The sequence below is a fragment of the Athene cunicularia genome (assembly GCF_003259725.1).
Source record: "Athene cunicularia isolate RWA chromosome 1 unlocalized genomic scaffold, athCun1 chr1_part1, whole genome shotgun sequence".
Taxonomy (NCBI): Eukaryota; Metazoa; Chordata; class Aves; order Strigiformes; family Strigidae; genus Athene; species Athene cunicularia.
Window position 1 is genome coordinate 98,134,813 of NW_020799091.1, and position 18,055 is coordinate 98,152,867.

Sequence of the window (18,055 nt, forward strand, 5' to 3'; positions counted from 1 at the left end):
CTGCTGCATTTGGCGTGGTAGGTTGACACCACACCCTTCACCTGCCCAGATAGTGGTCAGGGACTAACTCATCACCCACCGGCTGCTGCTCCCCATGACGCGCTCCCACCTTCCCCAGGAAAAGGCCTCTTTGCTTGTTTCAGCGTGGGTTTTGTGATGCTGCCCCAGCATGGGTTTAGGTGATGCTGCTCCAGCACAGCTCAGATCTTCTCCATGGCCTATCATCCTTTGTGCCAGTGGGGAGCCCTACCTTGAGGGGAGGTGACAAGAAATGGGGTTGTTGCCACTAAGCCTTGGCTCAAAGTGCCTTCCTTGGTTGCCGGTGCCCAGCCTGCCTCATGTCCCAGCAGCAACCTTCCTATGCCTGTCCCCCTTCCAAAGGAAGGGAGTGGCTGCCAAGTCCACACCAAAGCATCCTCCTCTTCCCCAACACCTTCACAGCTATTCAGCCATGGGAAGAGGAAGGCTGGGCCAGGAAGTGATATGATCTAATTTTGTCCCAAATTTCCCCTACAAGGAGGAAGCAGGGCCTGACTACTTGCTTTCTTCTGTCACTGACAATGCACGTTCTCCTCTCCTCCTCCTCTTCTTCTTCCTCCTCCTCCCTCATCCCCCTTTGGAACCTCTCCAGGTTTGAGGCAGCACCTTTCAGCATACTCAAGCTGCCCCAAAGTGGAGTGAACCTTTGCTGCCCTAACCCTATTTTTGATCCTTCTGCATTGCTGGAGGATCTAATCAATTTATTTATCAAGCAGTGCAGTTTTCCTAGTTAACCACAGCCCATCCTTACAGACGTGTCTTTTCCCAGTAATGGGAGTTATCCCATTTTGTTAACAGCCTGCTGCCTCATTTGAATGCAGCAGTGTCATGGGCAATAAAAATATGGGCTCTGTTCCTCACCCCATCAAAAACACAGAATAAAGCTGAAAGCAGGCATGCAAGAAAATATCAAGATACTGTTTTCATCTATTCATTTAAATACCTCAATCACTCCCTAAATTCTCCTCCTTGGCAGCCATCCTAGCAACAGCACCTGGTAAAGCTGAGGAGGGGCCAGCTCTGTCCCTGCTTGCTGCGGGCTTAGAACTGTCAGGGGCCACATGACACACCAGTGCCGGTCTGTCACAGCCCCAGGGATGCCGAGAGTATGTTATCCCACATCACCTGCATCATCTGAATGAGTTTAAATGCAGCTGCCTTGCAAATTCATTGTAATAGGCTCCAGGTGGAACACTCCCTTTGGCTAAGTGGTGTCTACAGACGCTTCTTTCTCAAATGGAAAATAGTTTTTTTAGGGTTTGGTTTTTTTTTTTCCTTTTAGGTGATGGTTAGGAGTTAACCAGGGCTCCCTGTTGTGAGTTGTTTGTGTTGGGTTTGAGGGGCAGCCCTGGAAATGGCTCCTCCCTTCCTCCTCACACCCCAAAGGTTGCAATGTCACTGTAAGACTGACCTCACCTTACATCATCACAGCTCCTAATCCCAGTGGATTTTGCTGACACTATTGCTCTTTCTAAAAAATGCCTCCATATGTGCCTACCTGCACAGCTGTGGTCCCTCGTCTAGACCCAAGGACACGTGGGGCACAGTGCGTTTGTGGGTGTGAGCGTGCAGGGCAGCGGGGAGGCGAGTGTCGGGGTGCACGGGCAGCTCGCGTGGGGCCAGGGCGGCAGGACTGGTGATGCCCTGACACCCCGGCATCCCCCTCCCGCTCCCCTTGTGCTGGCCCTGCCCGCACCCCGCGGTGCCGGGGCCTGTGTCACCCCGAGGTGGCGGCGCGGGAGCCGCCCCTGTGCCCCCTCAGCGCCTCCCACCTCTGTGCCCAGGGCTGGAGCCGGCACCTGCAGCGGGAGGCCGGCTGACAGCACCCACGCCACGGGCTCCTGCCCTCCCCCAGCCTGCTGAGGCTGGGTGTTTTCCTGTTTGCCTCTTACCTTTTGCACTGATCCCGGGGACAGGGGACAGTGACAGCCAGGCTGCTGTCCTTGCAGGAGCCAAGGAGCCAGCCTCTGCCTGCTCACACCCCAGGGGTATTACCCGGGGGGATTCCAGGGCTCACATCTTCCTAATTCTTTTTCCCCAGGAGGGGCTGGAGCCCTGCACCCAGCTGTCCTTAGCTGCCAGGTCTGTACCGACACTCAGCGCAGAGGGGCTGGGGACGAGAGCGGAGGGTGGCGGAGAACGGGGAGGCTGCAAGAGCCACGGAGCTGGTGAGCCACCGAGCTGAACTGATGGAGGGAGCAGGGGCTCTGCCTGCCAGGTGTTGTTTGCTGTTACAGCCGTGCCAGTGTTTGACTGCTCTTTTGGGCTGGGTGCAAGCCCAAGGCAGCTGCATCTGGGAGGATAACCTTGCTTGCATATTGCTGGGTTTTATGATTCAAAATAGTATGATACGGCATGTATAAGAGGACTAAATTTCTGTCTTATGACCAGACAAAACTAGTGCTTTTAGGAATAAATAAGTGTACTCCCCCTGCATGAGTATTGCTTTTTAAAGCAGCACAGGGACCTGAAATGTTGTGCAGGTAGGTGGGGATGGATGGCCCTAGAACTCTTTGGGAGAGGCTATAGATTTGCTGGAGAAAGGCAGTGACTGTGGAAGGTGTGTGCATCTTGTGTATAACTGCAAATCTAATCGTACAACCCTGCTTGCTTCTGGGCTGCACTGTTGTCCCATCTCTGCTAGGATCACGGCGTCCTGGATGCTGCACTGTTGCAAAATTTCCAGGAGCTGGAGGGAGAAAATGGGTGTGTCTTGTGCAATGCTCTGGTCTCCAGAAGATTGTCTGACCTACTCATCCCTGTAATGAACAGCCAGGGAAATGAGCCAGGGAGGTCAGTAGATTCATTGCTTTATGGTGGTGGAGAAGCATGTCACTGGCAAAAAATATGGGGAAGTGGGCAATGTGCTGTGCTGACTTCTGCTATGAGGCTTTTTTTTTTTTTTTTTGTCATTGGTTCATGAGAAGTTGCTAGAGTACTGTATTTTCTACAGGTATGTATTCCTCTAGACTCCCTGGGTTTCTGGTGCTTGGTTACTGATGCTTTTGGCAGCAATATGAGGGAGAGAATGTTGAAGATGTTTGATTAGTATAAATTTGAATATAGGTCCTTTGATTTGTGAGAGCTCAGAAAATTATATTAGGAGATGAGCATCTGTAATTTAATGTCCACCTCTGTTCACATGATAAATACCACATTTTAACCTCAGCAGGGAAGGAAAGTACAGCTATCTAAAGCAAATCACTTTGCTCACCTAATGCTCGAGGACAAAATTCCCATTAAGGTCCAAAGCTGAGTATCACATCCTCTAGGTACAACACATGACAGAACATTGCCTCTTTTCTTTCTAAACCCCAGCAGTCAGCTGGGACTTAACAACATCTCACAGCCGAATCTCAGCTGTTGGCAATAAGCCCAACTCAGACAGGGGCAGAAAGGACCGTACTGCAGCTGGCAGCTCTGGCTGGGTTGGGTCCACTGCCCTGGCAGCAGCATCCAGGCTCACGGAGCAGCTCAAAAGAGCAGATAGACCAATCTGGCTTTGCCTTTGTTGGGAACCAATGAGGTGTAAGTCAGTTCTGACATTTATAATGTAGACAGAAGTTATTAAATGCCAGATGCTCTGCAGCTGCTAATCACTCTACTTGAACTCTAATGTCAATTTACAGCTCTGTAGTGATATGCCTGTCACGGTCCTACCTCCCCAGCAGCAGTGAGTGTGACTGCCTCACCAACCAGACAGGCACAGCATGCTCTCCTGTGGCTTAGTTTGGCCTCTCTTCAGACTCAACCAGGGAGGGTCAAACTCCACATTACACAGGTGGTCTCATGGACTTGCATTTTGTAGGTCCAGCACTCCATAGGTGTAAGCATTTGGTTGTTCAAGAGATTAGGAGTAAATCTCTTATAGCATGGTCATACTGGAGAGGCATGGCCTCAGACACACTCACGGGTGATTTCTGAGATGGCAGATAGACACGATGCACGTGAAGCCTATTCACACTTGCGCATGCATCTCCATCCTCCAGCCCTACAGCATGTCCTGTTTTATAGCTCCAGAAGTAACTGGGTCTTCCCTGAGCTTGGCCATCACAGCCCTCCCATCACATCCCGATATTTTTAAACAAGAGCCTTAGTGTTTTAAAGCTTTCTTCCCTAATTCCCCCTGTTAACTGTGAAAATGCAGTCTTGACAGTTGTCCTCTGCCAGAGAGCCCTCAACCTTTACCTTCAGGAGGTGGCTCTCAGGGTTGATGCTGAGCCAGTTTTCCTTCCACCCCAGAGAGAAGATACCACCATGAACAAAGTGGCTGACAGAGGTTTATTTTTTCACTTTTCCTTTCTAGAGACCTACTTTCCATCTCTAGGAGGTCTCCCTTCCCTCGCTGCACCCCACGGCTCTTGCCCAAGCCGTGGAGATTCAGGGGAGCAGCAAATACTCCTACAGGGATTGTGGGAGGTGTTGAAGGGTTGAGCAGTGTGAACAGACTCTGGTATGCTTAGAACTAAGAAGAGTAGGACTCGTTCTTCTCTACACAGGGGACTTTGGGGTGTATGAGGGAAGGGGGTAGTGGGTTTGATTGCTTCTTCCCCACCAGTGGAGTGTCCCCACTGCAAGGAACAGATCACCAGTGTAAGTACACTCCTGGGAAAACTTTCGCGTAGAGCAATGTCGAGGTTAAAGGCATCCCCAGCAATAACAGCCAACAGACAGAAAAAGCAAACACTGTCTAGGATCCTCAAATATTCACTGATGTTAGATTGAATGCATGGTTTTACACCTCCTGAGAACCTGTTCATTTATAAGCAATATTTTAAAATACTTTTGAAAGCGTGGTTAAGTTGACTTCAGATGCTTTTCCTCCCTCCACTGATGGTAGAATCTGTAGGCCATATCCAGCTGACCACACAGAGACATTTATGGTACAGATCTGTCTCCTATAGTCCTGCTTTTGTCTGTTCCTCAACTCCAGAAACCTGCCTGTGGCATCTTGTTTGCTATCCTAAACTCACAGTCTTCATGAAGATAGCACCCAGAGGAGGTCCCTCCCCACCTCCCACAAGAAATCTCTGGCATAAGAAAGAGGGAAAATAGCCAATGACAGTGAGAAAAGGGACAAGGCTTGGCAAGCAAGGGCCAGCTCCAGTGGTGCTGCTTGGCACCATGGACCATGGCCAATGGGGCAGTGCTTCAGGTCATTGTTGACACCTGATGGAAGATGAATTTGGGCAGTGCTAGTAGTATACCGGCACTGCTGGGAAACCCGTGTGTTGGAAAACAACCTTCACTGAGCCCATTGCTTTTGCTTTGAAGATCTGTCACCTGTATTTAGTGTAATGGATGGAGAAGCAGCAATGCATCTTAGAGCAGGATGTGGCCCAGGCTGCTGCCAACTTTGAGGAATTCGCTCTGAATCACTGGCCAGTGAAAAAGTTGCTGAACTGTTCAGTTTTGCCCCAGGTCATTTTTAACACAGGCAGTTCACTGCTCAGTGCTTGCCCCTCCCAAGAGAGGTAGGAGGGGGTGATTCCCCAGCATGCACTGAAACCTCCTGTGAGATGGTGTGGGGTGGGAACCACCAACCCAAGTGAGGTCCTGGCTTACCAGGATGCAACCTGGGTAAACCAGGATGCTGATTTTGGGCTGAGCATGATTTTACTCAGAGCTCCTTGGGGAAGCCCCACAAGGAGACTGATCATGGTTTGGAGCCCATCAGCAGTCATCTGGGGAGAGTAGTGAGGAGAGAAAGCCATAACTGGGGTTATGGCCAAAAGAGAGAGCTTTTGGGACCATGAGATGTGACCATCTGTCATGGAGTAGGCCAATGACACAAGTGGTTCTTCCCCTCCTGTGTACTGCAGCTCTAAACGAGTTCCAGTATGGATTTCACTGGAGTTGCACAGGGCTTGTTGAGATTTCAGGAGATTTAATGGGGAATGGAAGCGTGCCCCTTCCCTCCCTTAGCCTCTCCTGTTACTGCCATCTGATGTGGTTACAAAGATGAGGCTGCTCAGTTCCCTGCAGTTTCCAGCCCAACTGGAGTGCAAGCAACCCAGAAGTGGGCAATACCTTTCAACCCTCAGAAACTTCCCCAAAAAATATAGAGAGGTAGCTGAGAATATCCAGCCCTAAAATGTCAGTTCATCAGCACCTGAAGTGTCTTCAGTGCTACTGCTAATTATTATGAGAAATGATTGCCTGTCTTTCTGGAAAAAGTCGAGAGCACCAGTGTAATTCTTCTTTCATTGTCTTAAAGTTATCACAATGATTTGTTAGCAGCTTTACATTTTACAGTGTCAACACGTTCTACATGCTTAGGAGGAGTAATCTCAGATAAAGGTTTAAACTTCTTTTTCTCTTCCTTTCCTTTTTAAAGGATCTGAAAACAGCTGTGAAATGTGAATAGATTTTAACTATTAAGCCCAAGCTGCCAAGACGCTATTTCCTGTAGCTTTGACTCATGCAACTGATGAAGAAATAAATTGGATCAGAATATTGTTTTATACTGGCAATTTTTGTCTCCCTCTGCCACCCCCTGGGTCAGCTCTATTTAAAGTCAAAATACCAAGGCATACTTTCATGTGTGTTCATTTTTCCTGCTGGCGAGGCACCCCATCACAGGACCTGCTTGTTTGGAGCAGGGTGAGTCTGAGCCCACAGAAGCCTGACCTGGGTTTCCAATTGTCACACACTCATCAGGGGCAGCAGGCTGATGTCATCTGGCATGGGCTGGTGCCACTCACATCCCCCAGGGTTGTCTGGTGGGAACAGGGCTTTCTCCACAGTATTTATCATCCTGGGCTGAGCATCTGACTTTCAGTGAGACCTGGCCCCAAATCCATGACTGCACAGCTGGGAGGTCTAGCAGAAGGGTTCAGACTAAAAATCAGCACATGCAGTTACATTAGCAATTAATTTATGTGAGTGTGTTGCATCATATTCATGTCTGCATTAACTAAGTATTTCATTCAGCTGCCAACAGCACCTGCTTACACAGAACATACTGGGTAAATCACTGCTCTTTGTCTGAGGGGTGGCAGGTCACAAGATCAGTGTCCTCTTCTTGCTTCCTCTGTCTTAGCATCTCCTTTTGCAGCATTTATGCCATAGCAAGGTTCAGACAATTCAAAGAAGCCTCCAGATACATCTCATTACTGCAGTGTCATTGCTGGCATCTGGAGGCTGTGTGCACAGCTAAACTCCCTCTCATGCAAAGGTCCTGCACAACATCTATGCATCATTAACGTCACCCTCACGGAGGGGTGTAATTGCTGCCTAGACTTTTTGGTGGCTTTCTGCCCAAGGGTTCATTTCATTCTTGATGTATTATAAAGGATTATGATATAATACCTTTTTTTAAAAAAAAAAAAACAACAAAAAACAAACAACAAAAGGTAAGTAAGCTGGAGGAGCTTTTGCTAACATGCTGTCCTGCTCTCACAGATTTAAAACTGTAGAAAGCACTGACAGCCATCTTATGTGATTACAAGATTGCTGTCACAGAAGTCACCTTGAATAACAGTACCTCATTCAGATGTGCTAAGGGCAAAACCAGAGGGAGACTGTTGTCTTAATTTTTCAGGAGACATTAAAATTAGGCATTGTAGCGAGATTGTCAGTCATGTTACCTGGCTGCTGAAGGTTTTGGGACTGCAGTGCTGATAGGATCATTCTTACTAACTGATTTACAGCTGACATTGGAAATGGGAAAAGGACCCTTCAGCATCTTGTGTAAGACTTGTCAGTGTAGAGTACTGTGGTTAAGAGGCTTTGGACATCCAGGTGCTTCTTGGTGTAACTATCTCCTGCCCTGTTCCTGACCTGTGGTGCTGCTGGTGGAAGTCCTTCTCACCAGACAACAAAACACTGGTTGCATAGCAATTTAATTTGGAGGGGAAAGCAATAAACTACCTGGGGAAGATGCTTTTCCTTTCTACTGCGATATAGGCAGTTACTATAGACTCCATCTGTGTCCACTCCCCGGTCAAATTCCTGCTGTGAAGTTGCATTAAATTAGTGTGGGATACATTTCTGACAAGGTTTGGTTGCTCAGTTTTGCATGGTGTATATCATTATGAGAGCTGCAGAAGAAAGGTAAGACTGATCAACACGGGTGTACAGAAGGATCTTGCTGCAGGTACTGATTTCCACTCATTGAAGATCAGGTGCAGAAGTTTTGTTTCCAAATTCAATCCTTAAGCTGAAAGTAGAGGAGAGAGGACCGAGGGCAGCCATGATCACAATCTTCAAAGCCAGAATCAGTTGCTGCAGAGTGGGAGAAAGACACTTCTCATGCCCGTGGGGGCTCCGGGGAGAAGTCACGGGCTTTAAATAGCAGCATGGGAGGCCTGAGTGAGGTATCTGGGTGAGTGGCCAACAGCTGGGGCAGATGTATACCATGACAGACCATCTGTGATGACTGAGAAGGTTTTGTAGGGCATGCATTTATGGGGGATGGACTCAGCCTAGCTAGCCTGGCTTGGAAACAGGGGGTTGAGGTCCTTTCAGGCCTGTCCAACTACCCTACATCTGTGCTGGCCCTGAGGTAGCTTTTTCCCTGAGGAGGTCAACCAGTAAAGGGAAACAGAGAGAATTGCATCTTTATCTGATGGCATGTCCCTTATTTTTATTATTTTCTAGCTAAACGATAATTAGGGAAGAAAGAAGTGCGAAGAACAAAGAACAAGATGTTGGTGCTGTCTAACAACACAGCCCTGAATTCGCTCCTCTCCAAGCTTCTTCAAGACTACCTGGAGCAGACAAACAGCTCTGCATCTTCCCAGGTCAAAAGTGCCAGCAGCAACCTTGAAATCATCTACGTGCTGCTGATGGTCGGCCTCTTTGGCTTCTTCACAGTGGGAGTCATGCTGACCAACATCCGCGCCAGGAGGCTGGAGGACTCCCGCGACCCCTACAACACCTACATCGCCACAGACATTTGGCACAAGAAGGACAGGGAGTATTTTCAAGCCAAGCTCATAGAAAATTACAAGCTGTGTTGTGTCTTTGAAAACCAGTTGGCTGTGGAGCAGCCAAGCATGCAGATTCCTGAGGCAAAGTCTTCCTAGCAAAATGGGAAAGGATTGCATTTTGCACGGGGACAACCTGACTGATATCTGGTATGAACCAGGCTAGCTGCTTGCCCATCTGCAGAGCTGCAGGTGCTGGCCTTGGTCAGGCTAAATAACTGTGGACTGATGGTGAAGCTGATGGGTCTGTGATGGCCCTGGTGCTGCAAAAGTGCCTAGCCATCAGTAGTTGCATTCACTGTTGCATTGTTGCAGTCACTGTAAGGTCGAGGAGGGGGGACACGCAGAGGGCGTATCATGGACTCATCAGCTTCACCTAGCAAAGAAAGCAAATGTTGGCGTTGCCAGTGTGAACACTTGCAGCAGTCCATGTAATTAAAACCAAATTGGATTAAACACAAGCTAGAAGTGTTAACTGCCAAGTATGGTTTAGGCAATCAGTTGCAAGTAAAACCTGTTTCTTTCAAGAAAAAGTAGCTGAGAAATTCCATTTGCATTTTTGTCCAGCATAGAATAATAATTTTATAAATTGTACAATGCTGTGGATTATCTATTTCTTTCAGAATTATGCACTTTTTGGAGATAAAATTTTAGAAAAATATTTCAATTTTTTCCTGAAAACCATTTATGTAGAAAAATGCAGACTTCAGGGAAAATTTTTAGTGACTGTCCCTAATTTCTAGCAGGTACCCCAGTCAGCCTTGCTGACTACTTGTGGTTTTCGTTCTCATGGATGGGGGTTGATCCTGGCAGCAATATCCACCCTTGTACAGCACATGGGGTCTATGCCATGCAAGTGTGTCGTGTTTTGAGAGTTTCAATCACATTTAATCATTGAACAAGACCTGCTAGCCCTTGGTTGGAAGATGAATTTCCACTCTGTGAAGAGCAGTTCCGCAAAGTGTCTGATATTTAATCACTGACTCAGCTTATGTCTGTGCATAACTTAAAGCCTGTGAGCAGTTTCTCCAGCTCTCTAGAGCAGCCTGCCTCAGTATCACTGTTTATCTATTGCAATATCCCGTGTGAGGTCCATGCCAGTAGAGTTTTCCTGCCCTTGGCCTCCTTACTCCCTCCTTCAGCAGGCCCTGTCTGCCGAGCTGTGGGGGTATGATGGCAGCCAAAATCAGCTTCTGGGGCAGCAGCTATCATCTGTCTCTGTTAAAAGGAAGAAATAGGGCTCCCCAGGACACTGCATTACTCAAAATAGCAACTTTGCCAGCTTGAAGCCTGTTTTCGTGTTTGGGATCAAAGAAGTGATGGTCTGGTCAGGAGGGGGGTTTTTATTTCTGTTCTGCAGATACACATCCCATTTTTAGCTACTGGAGAGGAAAGAGAAGCGGGAAAGGCTTGAAAGAAAGTCATGCAGAGCAACCGCTTGAAAGGCAAGGTGAGGGCAGATAGCTAGCCAAGTATTTGGACAGGCAAGCAATACCAGGCACAGCATATCCCTTTTCCATGCATATGTAGCTCTTTAGCACTGCAATTTCATTAAATATTATAGCCATATTACATTGTGTTCCCAGAATACTTAGGATAATTAAAAATGCAGAGTTTGGGAATTTTTTAAAATATATTTATAGGGTGCCTAACATTAAGCTGAGGACAAGATACATGTTTTCAGTGTCTTGAACAGCTTGGAAAATCTCCATCAGCTTAATTATCCAAGTCGCTTTTTCCTCTAGAGGAATGTAAACCAAAGCCAAGCTTTGGAAAAATGTTGACTTCTCAGCTTGGGCACTGCTCTTTTGGGATCTCACTGTGCAGTCTGTTTATTATTTTCATTTCCCTCCCCCTGTGAGAGTGCAAATGCTCTTGCTTGCTGGTTCTCCAGAGGCAGGCCCATGCAGCATTGCTGACAATATTTAAACTTGCATCAAAAATGGCCTTTAATTACATTAAAACCTTGGAACATTAAGCTTGTCAAAAGGGCTCCCTCCTGCAGCTCACTCTCCACGCCAGGTGTTTTCAGGTATTTTGGGTCTAGGTACTTGCTGGTCACCTTATTTTAATAACCCTGGTGTAGTTATTTATGACAAAGGTGATTGTCAGCATTAGTTGGCTTCCACCTTTTTTTTTTTTCTTCATCTCTGTCATTTTATTTATTTAAAAAAGGGGAACCACTGTGCCTTAGTCATAACACTTTCCCGTGTCACCAGGCTGCAAATCAACCTTCAGTGGCAGTTGTGGACTCCCACTGTGGGCTTTCACATTACCTTTAAATCTTGTAGTTCTCATTTTTCCCCTAGTTCTTCACTTGTACAAAGCAATAAAATATGAATTACAAACTGTGCTTGTGGCCTCAGATGTTTTTTTCTCCTAACCTGTTTCACAAGCTCACAGAAAGAGTGCTGATACTACCTGACGGGCACCCACTCACCCGTCCCCTTTCTACACCCTATTAACCAGGGCCAGGCCTGGGTGCTGGGATATCTCTTGGTACACCTAGATCTGGAGAAATATCAAAATGTTAGGAACAATTCCTCACCTTGAGTAAACTCCCAGGGTTTACAATACCCCAGGCAAGCTTGTCTCGTGTGTTTGGTGCAGTGATCCTGGCTACAGGCTTTGGGCACACATTGCACACAGCTGTCCACTGTGGCACCTGCCCCTGGGGAGCCTGGGTTTTGTTGTGGCACCCTCCAGAAGAGACACTGGGCCCAGTAAAAAGGGAGAAATAACTGTAGGGTAGTAGTCCCCCCAACAAGGGAGGAAGGTTTTGTGCTCAGCTGGAGCCCAATGGCTCTGCACAAGGCATTGGGTAGCTAGCCCTCAGGGATGCTCTGTTGATGCAGATTTTTTTTAAGGCTGGAAAGGATTATTCTCATCACAGGAGAGTTACAAGTACATAACAAGTGATCTTAAGGGTTCAGGTCAGCCAGGTCCCTCTGCATCCTCTCCTTGAAAAAGGATCTGAAATCCCTTTCTATATAGCTCTGGATTATGTAATAAGAGTTTTGGAGATGTAAAGTGTAAGCCAAGCTGCAAGCCTGCATTGCCGAGCATCCTCCAGGGCTTGTAAACACAGCTCCCACTTCCTCTGTCATTACCACTGACTCATGTAGGATGGCTGACACAGGACACATCTCTGATTGCATGCAATAGGAGAAAGAGCATTCACCGGCCACTGAGTGCCTAGAAATGTGTGATTAGTTCACTCGCTCATCATCTTTGCCATAGACCAAAGGCCAGCAACAAACCTGTCATATAATTACCATCACACAGAGCTCACATTTTCTAATTTCCTGCTTGTTGGGGAGGTAGAAAAATCTTAAACTCATTAGGCAAGTGTTGCACTTTCTTTGGCCCAAACTAAGTTTTTTGCCTGAGAGACACAAAATAGTCAGGGAGACTGTCAGATTTATTTTTCTCCAGTCCCCAGTAGCTAAAGTCCCTGGCTTCATCAGCTGTGGCTTATGCTGGTTGGTAGCCTTGCTGCTGGTTGGCCTAATGAGCATACATACCTCCAGGCACAGGTATTGCTCTCTGGCTACTTATGTTTTTTATAATAGAAATCACACAACATAGAAATGCCAGCATTATATAGAAACAGCATTTTGAATTTAAGCCCTACATTGTTAATAACAATGTGATGGTAAAGCACCAGGGTCTCAAGCAAAAATCAAAGCCCAATATAGCAAGGTCTCTCCTGTATATATTTTGAGAGATTCTGTTTTGTACAGTTGCAGACTAATAAACTAGTCGTGTGGTACAAAGCCAACAACAACAACAACAAAATGTTTATGAATAACTGTGGTACAGCACAAATGCAGACAAGATTCTGTGTTGCACCTCTTGGAGGGGAAAGTTAGTCCTCAGGCCTTGGAAGAAGAAGCTCCAGGGCAGTGTTTCACTGGATGGCCACTGATTCATAGGAAGATGAGGTCGTCCTCTTCTCCCCTTTCCTGCCTGCCCTGGAAACCTGTCTGGGTTGCCCAGACTCTGGGCAACTCTGTGACTACTGCAGTCCCCCCAGCCTCAGGCCATGTCTGCAAAGCTGTTGCAGGAGCATCATCTGCAATGCTTCTACTGAGAAGACTTCCCCAGCCATGCATGGAGCAGGGTGCAGCTACCCTCTGGCAGCATGTAGTCATTTCCTGGAGTGAGAGCATGTTTACTTGAGGGTATATCTGCATGGGTTCACACAGAAGTGTATGGGTGTCCAGATGCCAGCTCTGGCTGTAGGAAAGTATGGGTGCAGTGCTGAGGTTGATCCCAATGTGCCCTAAGCAGTGACTAGAAGTGGTTTACATCCAGGCAGCACAGAGCTCAGGGGAGCTGGGCTGATCTGTAGCTGCTCTGTAGCCTGATGTACGCAACCTTTTCGTAGGAAGCCCAAACTGAGAGCTCACCCTCTGCCTTCACTGCAAAACCTTCACTTCTCTCTTGCCAGCCTGGAGAGCTTCAGGCCCTGGTTCTTATTTTCCATCTCACAGAGAACTTGTGTCTGCAGCAGCTGGCTTTTCATTATACCTAGCAGAAACCCTTAGAGCTGCAGGTATGAGAGATCAAACCCTAGTATTAAGTAGTCCATTTGGAAAACACTTAACAGTCAAAGGCAGCCCAAGTGTGCAAGTTCCCCCACCTCCTCACTTTATAGTTATCAGTGTTATCTTTATTTGCAGTTGGTTGGGTCAGACCTGCTATAACGGGAAACGTCACAAAGACAAGCAGAAGGAAACCGATAAAAATAGAAGATATGAGCAATCAGAAGCAAGTAGAACATTCTTTACAACCGATAACTGGAATTATCTTATATAATATTTCTATGGCATCCTGTTTCATTTTTACACGTTGTTATCACTATGCCAAACTCACTCCCTAATCTCCTTATCCAGCTGGAGCCATCAGCTATGCATGTGAAACCTCCACGAAGCCTTTCTCAAGAAATTGCTCAAGGGACCAGCAGAAATGCAATTGCTTTTCAGAGGAGGCTGTGAAAGGTCATGCTGCCTTTCACCAGTGAGGTGGGCAGGAGGCTGCTCCCTGAGACCAGACCAGTCCATGCAGCTGTCTCCATGGACATGTTCAAGCAGAGAAATGGTCCCAGTTAACTGCCTTCAAATGACAAGAAGCAAAGCCACATAACATACTGAAAAAGCCAAGCAAAGTACTTAATTCTTGGTAGTTCTAGGGCAGGGCTTGAAAGGAGAGTTGTTTCTAAAGCAAGCTTTCAACTGTACCCACAAATGTCCTTGAGATCAAAGGAAAGATGTATATAAATATTGGTGGAAAATGCACAGATGCTAAATCCAGAAGTGAACATTATGACCATCTGATCTGATTTAGCAGAAAGACAATGACTCTAAAGCCATACTTTCTTTAGGCGGGCCTAGAGCTTCTGTTTGGGCTACAGAGTGTTATTTTTCAGAGGCACACTCAAGCTGGCCAAAATATTTGCTCTGCTCAGTCCACAAAATCCATACACTGAACCAGGGGCCACTGATCTTCCAAGACCAAGAGCCAAGCAAAATAAAACATGACACTATAATGAAGGAGCACTTGCTTTAAAAAATGCTTAATTCAGCATTGGTCTGATGAGTGTGATAGTTTTACAACAGGTACACCACACAGCCCAAAACAGTTGACCTTCGCAGAAATACACTGATTTTGACTGATGTCCAGTAAATGGATTCTCAGTATATGATAATTCTGATTTTGTTTCTAGATGCAGTAGCTTTCATACCTTTCTACAAGAAAAGCATAGCTTGTTTCCCAGCTGTGAGTATTCATTCTAATTTAATTTTGAGGATCAGGGATTGATCGTCGGCTGCAGTTCAGCACAGCACACTGACCTGCTGGGGAGGTAATGCTCATTTGGCACAGCCTCTCAGCAGTCCCTCTTCTGCCTCCACCCACTGCAATATTTATTCTTCTCCAGGTTTCCCTCCAAACCACAACCTCTAGCCTTCAGACCTTCCTCCCTAGCCTCCCCCATGAGTCTGCAGGTAGAAAGGAGCATAACCCCTCTGCCTCAGCAGAAGGGATCCCTATCAGTGGAGGATCTAACCCATTGTTCCCAAAGCCTGAGCTCCGATTTCCTTTTTCCTTGTGACCTCCAGCTTCAAGTGGCAGGGTAATTTGTCAGGGGAACAGTTGATTCAGCAGCTGTTCTGGTTCACTGTTGTGCACATAAGCCTCAAGCCTGTGGTCTTTATTCAGGCTTAGGGACCTCCAATCTGATGGGGCTTTTTACCCTGGCAATATTTTCTCAAGCCTTTATTATTAGCTTCCCACCTAACAATGCAAAACAAATCTGGGAAAAGAGTGCAAACAATAATCTCATACCAACTCTGCACCTGCAGGTGAGATCCCTTCTCTGGGCTGCTCAAACCAAGCTCACCCCACAGGTGACTGCAGTTTCACTCTCAGCAGCCCAGCTTCTGGTGTCTCAGGGATGGATCTGACCCTGAGCCGCATGCAGAGAGCAGAGGACTAAAATATCAAAACCTCCCCATACTTGTATTTATTTTTCACCTTAATATGCAAGTGTTATGGTACAGGAATAGACAAACCAGCACACTTACCAGTTAGGCACCCTCTGCCAGACAAGGAGCCACAGATATTTACCCTCAGGCAGCCTGTGGCAGGTCTGACACCTAAAATTAACCCTCTGCTGTGCTTCTATTTATTTCCTCCCCTTTTTTAAAAGTGAGTTATCTCTCTGTAACAGCAACAGCCCAATAGTCTTTTCATCCAAATCCTGACCTTGAGAAAGGGATTGCAACAGAATAAAATGCAATTTGAATTAAAGCAAGCAGATAAGGGTCATACTGGTTCATGCTAATCCAAATTCCTGGTGGTGTTAGCTAGCTCACTGCAGAATACAGGCAATAGACAAGGTCTTCTTTATTTACAAGAAGTTATTTAATCCTATACATGCACTTTAAACAGTCTCTTCTGGATTTCTTTATGTGTGTGCTGCTCCTTATTTCTGTTCATAGAAGTCACTGAAATGCAGAAATTGCCAGGCCCTTGGAAGCTACCACCAGGCATCTCAAGGGCAGACTACCCCGGCTCAGATTTCTGACCTATTTTTCTCTCATTTTCCACATCCCTCCAGGGTAACATGACTTTGTCCACCCAGTCTATGTGAGGCAGCTCTCCTCCCTGGAGACCCCTCTGGCTAGGCTTGGGCAGGAGTAGAGGTAATGGTAATGTCTCTACTGATGGCAGTGCTGATATTGACAGCAGTGGGAACAGGATCTTGCCCTGATTTGGACTCACCAGGGTCAAAGAAAAAGGCATCACCCTATAGTATAGGGCATCACCACATTCCAGCATGTGGCTTGTGAGGGAAATTATCTGGTCTGGTCTGAAGAACAGTGTTACATGATGTAAACTGTTACCCTGTGGTCTGGTAGTGTGAAAAAATGAGCTAAACTATGGTGTGTGGTTGGCATTTTGTGGCACAGCATAACTGCAATAACAGCAGAGGCAATTGTTGGTCAAGTTAACTGGCAATGAATCTATCCAGTAGCGGTTCACAGGGGTCAGCAGTCATGCCAAAACCCTAGTCCTGCTTCCCAGCTCTCCCACTAAGACACCCAGGACCTGGGGTACCAGGGTCATCACAGCCACACAGATGGCACCATCCCTCCCTCCCTCCCTCCAGTGGAAAATGACTCAGGAGGTGCATTACCCTGTATCCAGATTCTCCTCTTTATTTATCCACTGAAGCAGCTGGCACTTTTGGGAATCTGCAGAGAATTAAGTAGTCTGTAAAATTTTAGAAGAGGAGAAAAGGAATGTTGCAACCTGATGTGTTTATCAGAAGTGTTTGTCGTTTTATTTCACATTAGAGTTTCCATTCAGTGAGGAGGGAAAGCCTGCACCTACTGCAGGGACCAGACTGGTGTGTACCAGTTGATGGCCAGCTGTGTGGGTGCATGCTCCTGGCCTGCTCTGAGAAAACATGTTAAACCCCAGTGCAGGTGGTTCAGGCTAACACATTTTATCTAGAAATCTTTAGGGGAGGGGGAAGAGGAAACAGGCAATTACAGTGGCAGGGACAACATGGGACAACCTGTCAAACTGCCTGGCCAGCTGCCATCATCTGTGGCCGTAACCAGGTGCCTCCTTAGATCATGGCCCTACACAAATACTTCTCCTCTGCTGGCACCTCCTTCTTCCATTTTTGGGACATTATGGGCAGATCCCACACAGCTGTTCCCAGCTGCCCAGCCTATGGTTTTAGAAATGTCCATCTCAAGGTCAATGTCTGAGAAGCTCATCACAGGGATGGTTCAGAAGTAGCACTCTGAAGATAACCACCCTGCCACAGCTGCATCTTTGCCAGTGGCTGAAGTCACAGGGCAGCAAACACAACTTCTCTTCCAATGTTGTTAGCCCTCTCCCTGCCCTCCTCTTCCACCTACTCTGATAGCTGACTGCAATCAGGAGTGAAACATGGGAGAAAATAAGGTCTTTGTGAAGTTTCATAGATATTTTCAGCACTCATCATAGATTATGTCAGCCTTCAGTGTCCCGCTGCACTTGGTTTTTCTGCTCCAGCTTGCCTCCTCCTGTGTGGAGGGCACCACTTATGCTCTGGTGTCACCAGCAACCAGCAGCCACTGCCGCGGGCTGGCTCAGGTTGTCCCAGGGTGATGTTGTCTCCAGCAAGAGCTCCTTAATGTGTAGCCTGTGGTGGAAACAGGATGTGAAGCACAGGATGGGAGTGGCAATTGTTTTTATTGCTGTCCTGAAGGTGATAATACTACTCAAATCGTCTTACCATGTGCTTGGACCGGAGTCAAAAACGTGAACCTCGGACCACAATAAATGTGAATCTTTTTTGCTTCACAGTTACAATTAAAGGGTAATGTCCAGAATTTTACTATCAGTAGGTGAGTCACAAGTGGCAAAACCTGGTGTGGCTCTGAGACAATCAACTCCTGAAGCAGTTACATCTGGGGACAGCCTGCACGTGAAATGAATCAAGTGATGAAGCACGGATGAGTCTGCAGTGCTTGGCAATATCTGTCTGAAGTGCATTCTGCTGGGAGAAGACAGGTCCCGGTGAT

At 47.0% G+C, this 18,055-nt stretch overlaps 1 protein-coding gene across 2 annotated transcripts; it reads left to right on the forward strand.

The window, feature by feature from the left end:
- The first annotated feature begins 1,602 nt into the window (after nucleotides 1–1,602).
- Nucleotides 1,603–11,316, forward strand: KCNE1 (potassium voltage-gated channel subfamily E regulatory subunit 1). 2 transcript variants are annotated; one of them, XM_026856827.1, is made up of 2 exons: nucleotides 1,603–2,121; nucleotides 8,641–11,316. In XM_026856827.1, the coding sequence occupies exon 2, from the start codon at nucleotides 8,688–8,690 to the stop codon at nucleotides 9,066–9,068; it is 381 nt and encodes a 126-aa protein (XP_026712628.1). In that variant the 5' UTR covers nucleotides 1,603–2,121; nucleotides 8,641–8,687; the 3' UTR covers nucleotides 9,069–11,316. The 2 variants fall into 2 exon arrangements, with proteins under 2 accessions (XP_026712628.1, XP_026712636.1); XM_026856835.1 differs by lacking the exon at nucleotides 1,603–2,121 and adding an exon at nucleotides 2,160–2,207.
- The last annotated feature ends 6,739 nt before the right edge of the window (nucleotides 11,317–18,055 follow it).